Source organism: Dryobates pubescens, chromosome 3, assembly GCF_014839835.1.
Source record: "Dryobates pubescens isolate bDryPub1 chromosome 3, bDryPub1.pri, whole genome shotgun sequence".
Classification (NCBI taxonomy): Eukaryota; Metazoa; Chordata; class Aves; order Piciformes; family Picidae; genus Dryobates; species Dryobates pubescens.
Genome location: NC_071614.1, coordinates 20,063,854 through 20,081,025, shown reverse-complemented (window position 1 = coordinate 20,081,025; position 17,172 = coordinate 20,063,854). Strand labels below are relative to the sequence as shown.

The window sequence follows — 17,172 nt, the reverse complement described above, 5'->3', positions numbered from 1 at the left end:
CACAGGACTCAAGGTGTGGCCTAACCAGTGCCCAGCTCTGCCCTTCTACCCTGTCACCAAGACCACCTGTGGGCTCCCTGTTTGCTCCTGTTCCCTTTGCTCCTCTTTGGCCTTTATTTTCTTTCCCCTATTTTTTTTTCCCCTTTTATTTTTTTTCTTTATTTTTGCCCAGCCATCAGGCAGAGAGAGCCCTGGCCCCGTCCAGTCCTCTCTCTCTCTTTTTTCTCCCCCAGCTTCCCGTCTTCTGTCCCCCCTTTAACACAGTGAGAACCGGCGGGAGTTGATGTTCATCTTGGTGACCCCGATGAGCTTGAGGGGCGTGGAAAGGCTGAAGGAGTTGACGAGGGGGAAGTCACAGAAGAGGTCCGGGAGCTCGTCCCGCTCCTCCAGCTCGTAGGTGGCATCGTTGAGCATGCGCTGGTGCAGGTGGCAGGTCTGCTCTATCTTCAGCTTGTTGATGTCGCTGCGGAGCCGCATCAGCTGCCTCGCCAGCTGCTGGTCCTGCAGGCGCATTTCTGCCTGAAACACAAGGCAGGAGGGGGGGCAGAGGAGGGCATTAGCGAGGGCACCGCAAGCTGCTCCCTGCCCGCTGGCAAGGGTTGCCCTGCAGCAAAGAAAGGCTTTCAGCCTGCATAAGGCTACACTGGGCCACAGCTTGAGTCCCGTGTCCAGTTCTGGGACTCTCAGTTCAGGAAAGATGCTGAGCTGCTGGAAGGTGTCCAGAGAAGGGCAACAAAGCTGGGGAGGGGTTTGGAGCACAGCCCTGTGAGGAGAGGCTGAGGGAGCTGGGGTTGCTTAGCCTGGAGAAGAGGAGGCTCAGGGGAGACCTTCTTGCTGTCTACAACTCCCTGAAGGGAGGTTGTAGCCAGGTGGGGGTTGGTCTCTTCTCCCAGGCAACCAGCACCAGAACAAGAGGACACAGTCTCAAGCTGCACCAGGGGAGGTTTAGGCTGGATGTTAGGAAGAAATTCTTCCCAGCAAGGCAGATTGGCCATTGGAATGTGCTGCCCAGGGAGGTGGTGGAGTCACCATCACTGGAAGCGTTTAGGAAGAGACTGGATGGGGTGCTTGGTGCCATGGTTTAGTTGATTAGATGGTGTTGGGTGATAGGTTGGACTTGAGGATCTCAAAGGCCTCTTCCAACCTGGTTAATTCAATTCTATTCTCTTCTAGTCTATCCTAATTCTATTCTATTCTATTCTATTCTAGTCTAGTCTAGTCTAGTCTAGTCTAGTCTACTCTAGTCTATCCTATTCTACCCTACTCCTATTCTATCCTATCCATCCTATCCTATCCTACCCTACTCCTATTCTATCCTATCCTATCCTATCCTATCCTATCCTATCCTATCCTATCCTATCCTATCCTATCCTATCCTATCCTACTTCTATGCTATTCTAGTCTACTCTAGTCTAGTCTAGTCTATAAACCAGAGCTGGTTCACAACAGCCAGCAACAGCCGGCTCCACATCCCCCAGAGCCGACCTCACCAATCTGAAGTGGCTCTTGGGACAGGACCTCCATGGTTTCCCACAGGAGGGAGAACAACTATCCTGCAGGCTAATGAACTAAGTGTTTCAGAGGGTGTTTTTGCTTTCCTGCCCTGGGCACCTTACTTTGCAGAGTGGAAGATCCAGAATCCAGTGAATAAAAAAGGGCTTTCACATTTTTTTATGCACTTACTTTTAAATTCCAGCCCCATAATTAAGCAGAAAATTTATAGCCACAGGATACTGGGGGTGGTGAAGGAAGGAGGTGAACTCTCAGTCCAAGAATCAGCTTTTGACTGCATGAAAGGAAGCAGGCAGAGCTGGAAGAGCAGCTGCTGACAAGGCAATCCCCACGTCTCACCCTGCTCCCCTCCTCACAGACAAGCAGCAAACTGCAACAGCTACAAAGAAAAGAAGGGGATAGGGAGAAGCTAAACATTGTGACTTAAATCTCTCTCCAAGTGCTGGGTACAAGAAGAGAGCACAGCTGATAAATGGTCTGAGGGCAGTTAAATCTGAATCAGATTGGTTGGAAGAGACCTTTAAGATCATAGAATCAGTCAGGGTTGGAAGGGACCACAAGGATCATCTAGTTCCAACCCCCCTGCCATGGGCAGGGACACCTCACACTAGATCAGGCTGGCCAGAGCCTCATCCAGCCTGCTCTTAAACACCTCCAGGGATGGGGCCTCAACCACCTCCCTGGACAACCCATTCCAGGGCTTCACCACTCTCATGGTGAAGAACTTCTTCCTCACATCCAGCCTGAATCTCCCCACCTCCAGCTTCATTCCATTAATTCCACCATCATCAAGTCCAGCCATTAGCTTCTTCTCCAGACAGTGCCTCCAAAGAGATTGGGATTGCTCCAGTCTCACAGAAAGGTGAAGCAGCCACCTTAGGAGGTTGAAGGGCTTGGAGGGAAGTCTGTTCCTGCTCCAGCTGTTTTCTGCAGCTGTCAGGAAGCCCTTCGCAATGCTGTGCTCAGGGCCTAAGCCAAGAGCTGACATGAGTATAATGAAAGTTAATCCAAGCCAAGCAAGGCTTTCTCACTCCTGCACCATGGAGGCACCCTGGAGGACCTTGCCTGGTGATCTCAGCCAGCAGCTGGACTCCAGCTCGATTGCCTGGAGAGGATTAAGTCAGCATTGTAGAAATCTCAGAGTGAATTTCAGTCTCTCTCTCTCTCATGAAATCCCTCTTGAGATCACAGAATCATAGAATCAATAAGGTTGGAAAAGACCTCAGAGATCATCAAGTCCAACCTATCACCCAACACCTCATGACTACTAAACCATGGCACCAAGTGCTGCATCCAATCCCCTCTTGAACACCTCCAGGGATGGTGACTCCACCACCTCCCTGGGCAGCACATTCCAATGGCCAATTACTCTCTCTGTGAAGAACTTTCTCCTCACCTCCAGCCTAAACCTCTCCTGGCACAGCCTGAGACTGTGTCCTCTTGTTCTGGTGCTGCTTGCCTGGGAGAAGAGACCGACCCTTCAACAAACTCCCTTCAGGGAGTTGTGGACAGCAAGAAGTTCTCCCCTGAGTCTCCTCCAGGCTAAGCAACCCCAGCTCCCTCAGCCTCTCCTCACAGGGCTGTGCTCCAGACCTCTCCCCAGCCTCGTTGCCATTCTCTGGACATGTTCAAGAGTCTCAATGTCCTTCTTAAACTGAGGGGCCCAGAACTGGACACAGGACTCAAGGAGTGGCCTAACCAGTGCTGAGTACAGGGCACAATGACCTCCCTGCTCCTGCTGGCCACACTGTTCCTGATTCAGGCCAGGATGCCATTGGCCCTCTTGCCCACCTGGGCACACTGCTGGCTCATGTTCAGCCTACTATCAACCAGTCCCCCCAGGTCCCTTTCTGCCTGGCTGCTCTCCAGCCCCTCCGACCCCAGCCTGGAGCACTGCCTGCCATATGTTGGCAAGGTTGTGGCCACTTCCATTCTTCAACCCTCCCCTTCCCACCCATCCATTGTTTCCCTGCAGACCTGGTGGCCCTTTCCCCTAGCAGAGCAATGCCACTCAGCAGGTTTTGCTAGCCTGATGCAAGCTGCAGTGAAAGGAAGTTCATTTGGTTGATGTTTTTCCCTGTTTCACAATGAAAGCTGCGAGCTGATATTTTACCAGGAAGGTGATCCTGGGCATTACTGACCTGACCCTAGGTCATTCTTTCCTCTCACTTTATCAAGCCACATAAGAAATGGCAACAAATGCTTTCATTAAATGCTTTGAGGAACGTGGGACAAAAACACCCACATCAAAGAAATGGTTTAAAAGTGAATTGTGAGAGGGAAGTGAGATGGCCACAACAACCCCATGCAGTGTTACAGGCTGGGGTCAGAGTGGCTGGAGAGCAGCCAGGCAGAAAGGGACCTGGGGGTACTGGTTGACAGTAGGCTGAACATGAGCCAGCAGTGTGCCCCAGCTGGCCAAGAAGGCCAATGGCTTCCTGGCCTGCATCAAGAACAGTGTGGCCAGCAGGAGCAGGGAGGTCATTGTGCCCTGTACTCAGCACTGGTTAGGCCACACCTTGAGTCCTGTGTCCAGTTCTTGGACTCTCAGTTTAGGAAAGATGTTGAGTTGCTGGAAGGTGTCCAGAGAAGGGCAACAAAGCTGGGGAGGGGTTTGGAGCACAGCCCTGTGAGGAGAGGCTGAGGGAGCTGGGGTTGCTTAGCCTGGAGAAGAAGAGACTCAGGGGAGACCTTCTTGCTGTCTACAACTCCCTGAAGGGAGGTTGTAGCCAGGTGGGGGTTGGTCTCTTCTCCCAGGCAAGCAGCACCAGAACAAGAGGACACAGTCTCAAGCTGTGCCAGGGGAGGTTTAGGCTGGATGTTAGGAAGAAGTTCTTCCCAGAAAGAGAGATTGGCCATTGGAATGTGCTGCCCAGGGAGGTGGTGGAGTCACCATCACTGGAGGAGTTTAGGAAGAGACTGGATGGGTGCTTGGTGCTGAGATGGTGTTGGGTGATAGGTTGGACTTGATGATCTTGAAGATCTTTTCTAACCTGGCTAATTGTATTCTATTCTATTCTATTCTGTTCTATTCTGTTCTGTTCTGGTCTACTCTACTCTACTCTACTCTACTCTGCTCTGCTCTATTCTGCTCTATTCTACTCCACTCCACTTTATTCTAAAGCAAAGGCAGGAGGAGTTGTGGAAGGAAGTGCTCCAGCCCTGGGGCGGTTCAGCACATGCTGAGTGCTGCAATTTGCTCCCACACCTACACAGAGCCTCTCAGCACAAAAGAAATCAAGGGCAGGAGTTTGCATGTCTAAATAAATCCCTTTCTCGGGGCCAGGCTCTCAGCAGGTCCCAGCTGACGCCGCTGGCTGGAGCTCAGTGGGCATATGTCAGTCCTACAAACCACGGCCAGAACTCGATGTGCAGAATCAGGCCCTGGAACAGGTCATGTGGGGTGAAAGACCATGAGCAGCAGATGCACAGGAAGACCTTGAGTTTGTCCTTTTCCTTCACTTCTGAGTGTGAGGAGCCTGAACCTGGCTGAACCTGAACCAGAGCAGACTCTGGAGCCAGGGAGAGAAATTGCTTCTAGCGTTGAGTTTTGTGTGGCCTAAGAGAAATGCTGAAGGTTTAAGAGAGGACTTTAATTTGAAGGTGGACACTCCTGGACTAGCAATTCACCAGGCAACTAACTCATGACCTGTTATGTGCCAGCACAGGATCACAGGATGCTTTGGGTTGGAAGGCACCTTTAAAGAGCATCTTGTCCAACCTCTCTGCTGGGATCAGGGACATCTTCAGCTAGATCAGGTTGCTCAGAGCCTTGTCCAACCTGAGCTGCAATGTTTTCAAGGATGGGGCTTCCACCACCTCTCTGAGCAACCTGTGTCAGTATTTCACCACCCTCCACTGTAAAGAATGTCTTCCCTCTGTCTATCAAAATCTCCCCTCTTACAGAATAGAATAGACTCCTATTCTAAGGAGTCATCCAGGTTGGAAAAGACCTTTGGGATCATCAAGTCCAACCTATCACCCAACACCATCTCATCAACTAAACCATGGCACCAAGCACCCCATCCAGTCTCTTCCTAAACACCTCCACTGATGGTGACTCCACCTCCTCCCTGGGCAGCACATTCCAATGGCCAATCTCTCTTTCAATGAAGAACTTCTTCCTAACATTTAGTTTGACTTCATCACCCCTTGTCCTGTCATAACAGGCCCTGCTGAAAAATCATCCTCCTCTTTTTTGTGGGCCCCCTCTCAATACTGGAAAGCTGCAATAATGTCTCCCTGGAGCCTTCTCTTCTCCAGGCTGAGCAACAGTCATGGCCAAGGGGAAGTTTGTGCATATCACTTTCCTGCCTCTACTGGTTTTGGCTGGGATAAATTTCAATCCCAAATTGGGTGGTCCTGTACAAATTGCCTGTTGGGAAGAGTCCCCAGCATGTGCAAAGTCCTGAAGCTGTGTTTGGCAGGGTGCTTGCTCTCTGCTACACGCCAAGACCACGTTGGGGCCATGCTATTGAAACCACCCAGCCTAAACCCGCTGGTAGCTGTGCTGAGGGCTGCACAGTGTGGGTGATGGAGCTGCACACCCTGCATTGTTAAGCACAGCCTGGTTTGCTTCTTTCCTGGATGAAAAAAAAACCCTCCCCATGTATCAGCTTTTGCCCTTTCATTGGGGACAGATGAATCCTACACACCCTAAACTGTCTTCTCCTGAAGGACTGCATAGGGTGGGGGTGGATTCACCCTGCAGCAGAGGACAGCGTGGCTGAGGCAGATTTCAAGCTGGTTATGACAACTGGATTATTTTTGGCTGATCTTCAGAAAGCTGCCTGGGACACTCAACACCTCCTCAGGGCAAAGCTGGGTTGTGTGGCCCTCCCATGGCCTCTTACATTAAATCAGACCAGAAAGATTGATTGCTTACTTACAGTGACCTTATTTAAGGTGCAGGGTGCAGCTGTCCTGCCTGGCTGCCCCAGGCAAGATGCTGTCTGAGGGATGCTGCCCTTCCTGGCCGTGGCTCTTGCCAAGAGTCACAGAGTCACAGAATGGTAGAATTGGAAGGGAGCTCTGGATATCCTCTAGTCTAACCCCTCTGCCAAAGAGGGTTCATCTATATCAGGTTGCACAGGTTCCCAGGTGGGTTTCTAATCTCTCCAGATAAGGAGGCTCCACCGTCTGGCTGGACAGCCTGGGCCAGGGCTCTGGCACCCTCACAGGAAAGAGGTTTTTCTTTATCTTTAGATTGAGCCTTCTCTGTTCCAGTTCCTGCCCATTGCCCCTTGTCCTGTCACTGGCTTCTGCTGAAATGAGTCTGGTTCCATCCTCTTGACACCTGCCCTTTAGATATGGATCAGCATTGATAGGATCCCCTCTCATTCCTCTCTAGGTTAAACAGCTCCAGGTCTCTCAGCCTTTCATAGTATCATAGTATCAGTCAGGGTTGGAAGGGACCACAAGGATCATCTAGATCCAACCCCCCTGCCATGGGCAGGGACACCCCACACTAGATCAGGCTGGCCAGAGCCTTTCCTTGTCAGAGAGATACTCCACTCCCCTCATTATCTCTGTAGAGCTCCATTAGACCCTCTCCAATTGTTCCCTGTCCCTCTTGAACTGTGAATCCCCAAACTAGACAAAATACTCCAGATGTGGCCTCATCATGTCAGAGGAGAGGTGGGGAGAGAACCTCCCTTGACCTGCTGGCCACCCTCTTCTTCATGCACCCCAGGAGACCATTCTTGGCCATGAGGGCACATTGCTGGCTGATGGTGAACTTCTCATCCACCAGAACCCCAAGATCTCTCTCCACAGAGCTGGAGACCTGCAAAAATATGTACTCTGAGACATAACCACATCCTGCTGTGAAACCTTCCTGACTGCTTTACTCTCACAGTCTGGGCATAAACAAGGGGGTAGGGGGGAAACCCTGGCTGTGTTGGGATATGTGGAAGCTTGCTCATGTATTTGCAAAGGAACTGAGTTTCACTCTTGAAATGTAATGTGAAATGCAGCTTTTGGTTCCAGCATCCTGGGAGGAGGTGGCCTCACTGTGGTCTTGCTGTTTTCTGGCAGCTCTGACCCCACAGCAGTGCTTCCAAGGGAGCTGCTTGGCTGTGGCCAGTCAAACACATGCCCTCTCTTTGGGGGAAATGGTTCTAAATTACAGGAGTCAGGTCCAGATCCAGCAGGATAATTAAGAGGCAGGGAAAATTGTAAAGTGAGGAGCAATTATGGTCTGCTTTGTCCTTTTTCTTCTCTAATTTAAGTTTCTAGTCTTCGTCAGCCAGTGGTTCATAAAACACAGCCCTGTTGAAAGGGGAGGAGTGGACTCTGAGACAGTTTGTGCCTCCATCAGGGGATGAAACTGAAAGGACAAACCAAGCCTTTTCAAAACCAGGGCCTTGAGAAGGAAAATCTGCTTCTTCAGGCATCTGGAGACTTGGGGTGTATTGGCAAGGGCACTGTGAGTTTGAGACTGCATCACATATTTAGATCTCAGAGCTGGAGCTGAGATTCTCCAAAGTGCTGGGAGATGTTAGATCAACTCAAAACTCTTCCCAATAGGCCTGGATTCTTGAAAGCACTGCACCTGCCTGCTAAAAGACACAGTCTTGAGACACAGCTCAACCACCACAGCTGTGGCATCCAGAACCACCTCCCTAAATAGCTTCTCTAGAGAATAATTGAGATGAGCTTGTAGAATAGAATAGGATAGGATAGGATAGGATAGGATAGGATAGGATAGGATAGGATAGGATAGAATGGAATGGAATGGAATAGAATAGAATAGAATAGAATAGAATAGAATAGAATAGAATAGAATAGAATAGAATAGAATAGACCATGTTGGAAAAGACCCCAGAGATCATTAAGTCCAACCCAACACCATCTCATCAACTAAACCATGGCACCAAGTGCCTCATCCAGTCTCTTCCTAAACACCTCCAGTGATGGTGACTCCATCACCTCCCTGGGCAGCACATCCCAATGGCCAATCTCTCTTTCTGTGAAGAATTTCTTCCTAAAATCTAGTTTAAACCATCCCTCCACTGAATCTCTCCTCTTGTAGTTTCAAATCATCACCCCTTGTCCTGTCACAACAGGGCCTGCTAAAAGAGTCTGTCCCATCTTTCTTTTAAGAACTGAAAGGCTTCAGTAAGACCTCCCCAGAGCCTTCTCTTTCTCAGTTTTTAGGTCTTGTCTTCCTCTCTGTCAAACTACCCCTTCAGAGCTACCAAAAATAAACACATGTGCAAGAGAGAGGCTGAGAGAGCTGGGGTTGTTTAGCCTGGAGAAGAGGAGGAGCCTGGAGTAGAGGAGGCTCAGGGGAGACCTTCTTGCCCTCTACAACTACCTGAAAGAAGGTTGTAGCCAGGTGGGGGTTGGTCTCTTCTCCCAGGCAACCAGCACCAGAACAAGAGGACACAGTCTCAAGCTGTGCCAGGGGAGGTTTAGGCTGGATGTTAGGAAGAAGTTCTCCATAGAAAGAGAGATTGGCCATTGGAATGTGCTGCCCAGGGAGGTGGTGGAGTCACCATCCCTGGAGTTGTTTAGGAAGAGACTGGATGAGGCACTTGGTGCCGTGGTTTAGTTGATGAGATGGTGTTGGGTGATAGGTTGGACTTGATGATCTCAAAGGTCGGTGCCCAAGACTGGGATAGGAGGGTGACAGAAATGTGAACTGGGTTCTACTAAAGCAGGAACCAGCAGATGCTAAACCTAAGATGGATGAGGAGGGATCTGAGATAAGGTTCTGGCATTGTGCACACAGCAGAGAAAAAGAAAGGGAATATTATTCTTCAGCTATTCTATGGTCAGAACAGGGGATTGCCACAACAGTTTGAAGCACTTGGTGTCACCATGGAGAACTGACTTGGGGGCAAGCAGGTTACCACAGGAGCTTACAGAGAATTTTGAGTTCAAACCAACCAGCCAAAAGAAGACTAAAAGCAGAAGGGCAAATTAGGCAAACACTTGGAGATTAGATCCACTAATCACTGTTAAATAAAGTGGTCAGCATAGAATCTCCCACTGAGGGAGCTCCTAAACCACCAACAACCACAAGGGCAGATTCAGGAGACAGATCCTCCTTCCTGCAGCCCTGCTGAAACACCTCTCCCTGATCCCCATCAGACATGGGCTGTTGAACCAGCAGTGCCCTTACCTGCTCTATTCATCTGAGTGCTGAGATCTAATTAGAGAAGGAGGGGAGAGGGGCAAATGGCTAAAAGGTTCTAACCATTGCAGTGCCATTGGGTAGCTGAGTGTGTCCAGAGAAGGGCAACAGAGGTGGTGTAGGGGCTGGAGAACAGGTTTTAAGAGGAGCTGCTGAAGCAACTGGGGTTGTTTAGCCTGGAGAAAAGGAGGCTTAGGGGAGATCTTCTCTCTCTCTCCAACTACCTGAAGGGAGGTTGAAGCAAGGTGGAGGTTGGTCTCTTCTCCCAAGGAACAAGTGATAGGACAGGAGGAAATGACCTCAGGTTGTGCCAGGGGAGGTTTGGATTGAATATCAGGAAATAACTCTTTCCAGAGAGTGAAAGCCATGGAAAACATAATGACTGATTGTTGCCTTTTCACCTAGGGCTGAAGGCAGGTAGGAACAAGGAGTTGCTTGTTTCCTCAGTATTTCTTTTCTCTTTCCCCCCTGTTGTAGAAGTTTGCTATCTATCAGGGACAGGGAACCTCTTACCAGTTCCTTCCTGAGCCACGTCAAAGCTTCGTCGATGCTCTCAAAGCCACCTATTCTGCCTGAGGTAAGAGTTGTCTTGTCCTGGTCAGGACTCCCATTGAGATGCAGCTGGACCTTCCTCAAGGAGACAGTGTCCTCCATGGCCTTTTTGGCCTCAGTCCCCTCCTCCTCTCCCGATGGCTGGGGGCTCTTCCATGCCTGCTCCTCCAGCTTTGCCTTCCACTCCAAGTAGGATGGGCGCCTGGTCTCCAGCCTCAGCTTCTCTGTCAATGCCTTGAGGCTCCTCAGGTGGTCATCAGGAGGAATAGCACCTCCAGAGCCGAGATCTGCATTGTCTGGAGCCTCTTCTATTTGAATTTTGGGTAGAGACATTCTCCCTGGGAGTCGAATAGCATAGGAGTGTACTGCAAGCTGCTAGGGATGGAGGTGGAAAACCCTCGAGGCTGGATCAGCTCCGGCAGCTTGACAGATGCAGCCCCTCAGGGAACAGCTGTGGTGGTGGTGGCAGATCCTGCTCAAAAACTGCACCAGCCCTGGACAGACACCTAGGAGAAAAGCAGAGGGTTGGTTTCCAGTCTGAGAAGGAAAAGGCAGCGAGAAGGGAGAAACAGTGCAGGGACTGAGGGCTTTGGGAGAGGCAGAGTACAAGGTGCTCCTAGGGTGTGTTTCTTTGCCTCAGCTATCTGTCTGCTTTTGGGACAGGAATAGACAGGTTCTGGCTTTGAAGGAAGCTCTGGTTACCTGCATCTCCAGTTTTAACTCAAGGGGCCGTGAAAGGGTTGCCAGGGATGCCAGGAATTGCTCACAGACCCCTCTGGGGCTGTAGCATGCAACTTGAGGTCCTCTGGAGGCAGCAGTGGTTGCTGCTGGGGGCCAGGCTATCTTTGCATGCTTTTTTATTTCCTGGCTGACAAACCTGCACAGCATCATGGAATCACAGAATGGTTTGGGTTGGAATGGACCTTTAAGGGCCATTTACTCCTATCCCTGTGGGCCAGGTTTCCACTTGGGCCAAACAGGACAGGGTGAAGTAGGAGAGCCCAAATATCCCCAAGGAGTCTGAGCCAAAAGGAGAGTTGAGAAGGGCGACCTCTTCATCCCCACCCCGCTCCCCCCACCCCTCACCACCCTCCCTGTTTTACAGATTTATGTTGGGGTCTAGGTTTACTAAAGATGCCAATCTGCAGCCACAAGATTCAGGTCTCTCCTGTCCAGCAGGCTCAAGGCAGGACCGTGGTCCTCAGGCAAGAGTGGAAGTTGCTGGGGTGCTAGCATGGCTGGGGTGCTAGCATGGTTTGGGTGCAGATACCTGTGATGAGACTTGGGAGATCTGGACTTGTGGTTTCCAGCCCTGGCCATATCCACTCTTCCACTGGAGTCTTCCTTGCAGCCTGGAAAGCCAATCAGATCCTGGGCTGCAGCAAGAGAAGTGTGGCCAGCAGGTCAAGGGAGGTGATTCTCCCCTTCTACTCAGCTCTGGTGAGACCCCACCTGGAGTACTACAACCAGTTCTGGAGCCCTATTGCAAGAGGGATCTGGAGGTGCTGGAAGGTGTCCAGAGAAGGGCCACAAGGATGATCAGAGGGCTGGAGCACCTCTCCTATGAGGACAGACTGAAGGAGTTGGGGTTGTTCAGTCTGGAGAAAAGAAGGCTCTGAGGTGACCTCATTGTGGCCTTCCAGTATCTGAAGGGGGCTACAAGAAGGCTGGGGAGGGACTTCTCAGGATCTCAGGTAGTGATAGGACTAGGGGGAATGGAATGAAGCTGGAGGTGGGGAGATTCAGGCTGGATGTGAGGAGGAAGTTCTTCACCATGAGAGTGGTGAAGCCCTGGAATGGGTTGTACAAGGAGGTGGTTGAGGCCCCATCCCTGGAGGTGTTTAAGACCAGGCTGGATGAGGCTCTGGCCAGCCTGATCTAGTGTGAGGTGTCCCTGCCCATGGCAGGGGGTTGGAACTAGATGATCCTTGTGGTCCCTTCCAACCCTGACTGATTCTATGATCTTAAAGGTCTCTTCCAACCAATCTGATTCAGACGGTCTCTACGGTAGAGGACTGGCAGAGAGACACCCAGAGCTTCCTCCCAGCTGCTTCTTCTGCCACTGCATGCGGGCTCAGAGAAGCTGTGTCCCATCTGGTCTACCAAACCAGGGGACCTAGGGGGCTACAAGAAGATTCAAAGGACTCTGCAAGAGTTAAGCTCAGGCAGCTTTTGTATTCATTTGCCTGCAGGATCAGATAAGAGACTTTCTCAAGGTCGTAAGCTCCTCTGTGACTGAGCTAGGAATAGATCCAGAGCTCTCTTCTACACCTCCAACACAAAACACCTTTTTGCCTGCTTGGTAGCATGCCCAGCCAGGATGCAAGCAGCTTCCTAGCTGGATGCACTAAACCAGAGCAATAGGAGTCACTCAGCCATTCTTTACCCTGCTATTTGTGCCCACAAAGACGTGTGTAGCTCTGAAATCCAGACCATAATTACGCCTCTGAAACCTTTTCAGTAGAGGAGGTTCAGTTTAAAATAAACACCAAGAGAGAGTCAGCTTTATCCCCTAATTGTGTGCAGGCACATGAGCTGAACGAGGAGCTGATAACGCACAGGCAGACAGTCTGGGGGTGGAGAATTAGTCACGTTGTGGTCTTGTTCCTGCTCCTGTTTACGTTGATGAGCGCTCCACGGTGAGAGGGAGCGAACACAGACACTGGAGCAAGTTGAACCCAACAGCTCTCACGTCTGGAGCAGCAGCAGTTTGCTTCCTTCCACCGAGAGAAAGGTCGAGGCAAGGGGAAAGCAAGGAGGACTGCCCTGTCGCAGCGTCGCCTCCTGCACCGCCTCTTCTCGCCCAGAGCTGAGGGCATGTTGATGAATTTCACTGGCCTCCAGCTCCAGCATGCCAAAATCAATAAAGGAAAACACTTAATGCCTTTAAAGACCTCACCTCTGAGCTTTCTCTTTTTTGCTGCTGCTCATTGACATGGGGTTTGCTAGGGCTGGCCAAGAACAGCAGCCCAACAGAGCTTGCTGCAGCTCTGCCCTGGGCTGTGAGGTTTCATATGTTCAATGTTTTAGGTTTCCTATGTTCAGTGTTTTAGGTTTCATATGTTCAATGTTTTAGGTTTCAAATGTTCAATGTTTTAGGTTTCCAATGCTTTAGGTTGGAAGGGACCTTTAAAGGAAGTCTGGTGAGAGGTTTGGAGCACAAGCCCTGTGAGGAGAGGCTGAGGCAGCTGGGGTTGCTTAGCCTGGAGAAGAGGAGGCTCAGGGGAGACCTTCTTGCTCTCTACAACTACCTGAAGGGAGGTTGTAGCCAGGAGGAGGTTGGTCTCTTCTCCCAGGCAACCAGCACCAGAACAAGAGGACACAATCTCAAGCTGTGCCAGGGGAGGTTTAGGCTGGAGGTGAGGAGAAAGTTCTTCACAGAGAGAGTTGTTGGCCATTGGAATGTGCTGCCCAGGAAAGGTGGTGGAGTCACCATCCCTGGAGGTGTTTAGGCAGAGACTGGACATGGCACTTGGAGCCATGGTTTAGTTAGTCATGAGGTGTTGGGTGATAGGTTGGACTTGATCTCTGAGGTCTTTTCCAACCTCAATGATTGTATGATTCTATGATTTAAAGGGCATCTAGTCCAACTGCCCTGCAGTGAGCAAGGTCATCCTCATCTAGACTAGGGTAGCAACTCCTAGCAAAGACAATTTTGTGTTGTAAGGCTGACTTTTGTGAATGCCACTTCCACAAAGCAGAGCTCCCCCTCAACCTCTCATGTCTTCAGCATCCTCAGGGTGGAAAAGGCCTTGGCTCTCTGAGCTCTGGGTGCAGCTCAGTTAGCTTTTACACCATTGGACTAAAGTCTGGAGCATCCCCTTTTTCTCCACCCCACTGCCATCTCCCCCTCCCCATCACCACTGCCCAGCAACCGTGGAGGGATTTGATTTTACTGCCCTGAAAACAGCAGGGATCCAACCCATCCTTCACCTCAACCCAGATGAAACATGAAGCCTCTCATTAACTCTGCAGGGACACCTCCTAAACAGGCATGCCAGTCCCCCAGCCTGTTCAAATGGAAAAATGATGGAAAGGAGCCAGCTTTAATTTCCTATCAATATCTTGGACTTGAATCAAAGGCCTGCTGCAGAAAAGAAAGAGATCTGAAAAGGGTAAGTGTGTGAAAAGTATTTGTGTGTGAGGTTGTAACACAAACCTCTTTGCTGCCTGAGAGCTACATAATTCCCAGGAACAAACCTGGCCTCTACCTCCAATCAACAGATGCCTCTCTGCCTCAGGCTCAATTTACCCCTAGGCTGGCCCTTCACAAGGGAGTTTCAGTGGTTAACCCTTGATTTGTCTTCATTATCACACTCACCAGTCTCAGGGCATTCATGTCTAATTAAGTAGTAAGAGGAGTTCACCCAAAAATGGGCTGAGGGTCTGCTCCCACCTCGCCAAGACCTTTGCTCAGAGGTTTCCCCTTCCCCCTGTGGGAATCCTATCAATCCTGAAGGCACTGAGCACACATCAGGTCACCCAGAAAATGAAAAAGCCTTTAACTTCTTTCTTGGGTTAGGTTTCCATCAGAGAGGTCAGCTGCACTGACCTACCCTGCAAGCTGTAATGCAGGATCAAGGGAAGAAGCACACGACCAGCATGGGGAAATAACAGCACTGTCAAATGGATCCTGTGGCATCCTGGCCTGCATCAGGAACAGTGAGGCCAGCAGGAGCAGGGAGGTCATTCTGCCCTGTGCTCAGCACTGGTTAGGCCACAACTTGAGTCCTGTGTCCAGTTCTGGGCTCCTCAGTTTAGGAAAGATGTTGAGCTGCTGGAAGGTGTCCAGAGAAGGGCAACAAAGCTGGGGAGGGACTTGGAGCACAGCCCTGTGAGGAGAGGCTGAGGGAGCTGGGGTTGCTTAGCCTGGAGGAGGCTCAGGGGAGACCTTCTTGCTGTCCACAACTACCTGAAGGGAGGCTGTAGCCAGGTGGGGGTTGGTCTCTTCTCCCAGGCAAGCAGCACCAGAACAAGAGGACACAGTCTCAAGCTGTGCCAGGGGAGGTTTAGGCTGGATGTTAGGAAGAAGTTCTTCCCAGAAAGAGAGATTGGCCATTGGAATGGGCTGCCCAGGGAGGTGGTGGAGTCACCATCCCTGGAGGTGTTTAGGAAGAGACTGTATGAGGCACTTGGTGCCATGGTTTAGTTGATGAGATGGTGTAGGGTGATAGGTTGGATGCAATGATCTTGAAGATCTCTTCCAACCTGGTCTATTCTATTCTATTCTATTCTATTCTCAGGACTCAAGGTGTGGCCCAACCAGTGCTGAGGGGCACTGAGAGGTGCTAACATCAGCATCAAGCCCTGCAGGTCCAGGGGTGAGAAGAACTCTGAGCCTGAAAGGACAGGGTGAAGAAATACTGAGGTGGAGAGAGAGGTGCTAACATCAGCATCAAGCCCTGCAGGTCCAGGGGGTGAGGAGAACTCTGAGCCTGAAAGGACAGGCTGAAGAATACTGATGTGGAGTGAGAGGTGGGGGGATGGTGCCCAGTGTGCATTCCCTGTGCAAGGAGAGCTGTGCTTGCTTTGCTTCTCTTCCCAGCACAGCGAAAAGGGATGAGGTGGGGATGGTTGAACTCCCTCCGAGGTCTGCAGCGGGTTGGCAGCAGGGCAGCGAGGAGGAGATGCCTGTGCAAGGGGGTTGCCATAGCAATGGAGTAAGAGGACTCTGCTGCATGGTGGTGGATAGAGGCTCCTGATGCTCCTCTGGGCAGCAGAAACACAGAGGCCTGGGGCAGTGGGTGAGGGAAGCAGAGGCCCACACAGGTCGGCACTGCAGCTCTTTGGAACTGGTGGCTCCTTTTCACAGTCTGTGCATGAATCACTCCTTTCCCCCTGCTAAAATGACCTCTCTCAGAAGGGCAGATGTTGTGCTATGTGGGCTTTGGTGAACCCAGGCTCTTCCTTACCATGGGGACCTCTGCCGTGGCCCTCCCCAGCACGCAGCATGGCTGCAGCAGGCAGCTCTGCAGAAGGCTCCTGCAGAGAGGAGAGCAAATCATTCCCTCAGCCACCCCACTGACTCCCAAACAATCTCTCTCTGCAGCACCCAAAACCTGCCTCTCCAAAAAACTGATCTGCTTTCCAAATGCTTTTCTTGCCTGTCCCAAAGTGACCTTCAAGCTCCCTGCCAACAAAAGGAGAAGACAGCAGAAGCCTGAAGATCTGCTCAGCCCTGGAGCCAGGACTCCCTGCAGAGCAGAGGTCACAGAACTACAGAATGTTAGGGGCTGAGAGGGACCTCGAGAGATCATCCAGTCCAACCCCCCTGCCAGAGCAGGATCACATACACCAGATCACTCAGAAACTCATCCAGGTCCCTGATGAAGCTGGTGCTGCCATGATCAGAGACTTTCTGCCTGCTCAGAATGTTTGGGGCAGGATGGAAGGACAGGGAGGTGGTGGAGTCACCATCACTGGAGGTGTTTAACAAGAGACTGGATGAGGCACTTGATGATCTCAAAGGTCTTTTCCAACCTGGCTAATTCTATCCTATCCTATCCTATCCTATCCTATCCTATCCTATCCTATCCTATCCTATCCTATCCTATCCTATCCTATCTATTTGCCTGTGCAAGGCTGGAGAGGTCATGGCAGAACCCTCAGTTGTGCCCAATGGACAGTGTCCATGGAGACACCCTGGTCACACTTATGTGGGCTGTCAGCCTGTCCCTTTTTCCAGGGGCAAGGTGATGACACGGGAGTGACCAAGCTGGGTGTTGGAAGCATGGTCACAGATCTACAGCAGCTTAAAACCTTGGCTGTGCTGCATTAACAGCTGGACTTCATGATTCAGCAGGGTCCTGGCCTGTGTTAGAAACAGTGTGACCAGCAAGACCAGGGAAGTTATTGTCCCACTGTACTCAGCACTGGTTGGGTTCTACACATTGGCCACAACAACCCCATGCAGTGCTACAGGCTAGGGGCAGAGTGGCTGGAGAGCAGCCAGGAAGAAAGGGACCTGG

The 17,172-nt window shown here is 51.0% G+C and overlaps 1 protein-coding gene across 1 annotated transcript; it reads right to left on the bottom strand.

The window, feature by feature from the left end:
• Nucleotides 1-220: 220 nt before the first annotated feature.
• On the bottom strand, nt 221-10,664 carry FAM167A (family with sequence similarity 167 member A). The gene is made up of 2 exons (XM_009907742.2): nt 10,166-10,664; nt 221-519 (listed from the first exon to the last, which is right to left on the bottom strand). The coding sequence occupies exons 1-2, from the start codon at nt 10,535-10,537 to the stop codon at nt 256-258; spliced, it is 636 nt and encodes a 211-aa protein (XP_009906044.2). The 5' UTR covers nt 10,538-10,664; the 3' UTR covers nt 221-255.
• Between the last annotated feature and the right edge of the window lie 6,508 nt (nt 10,665-17,172).

Bases quoted from the DNA above. Each gene is read 5' to 3' on its own strand.
- FAM167A (XM_009907742.2), bottom strand. From the start codon at position 10,537: ATGTCTCTACCCAAAATTCAAATAGAAGAGGCTCCAGACAATGCAGAT. The intron at 520-10,165 runs GTAAGAGGTTCC...CTTGTGTTTCAG, and splicing joins CGTGGCTCAGGAAGGAACTG to GCAGAAATGCGCCTGCAGGA.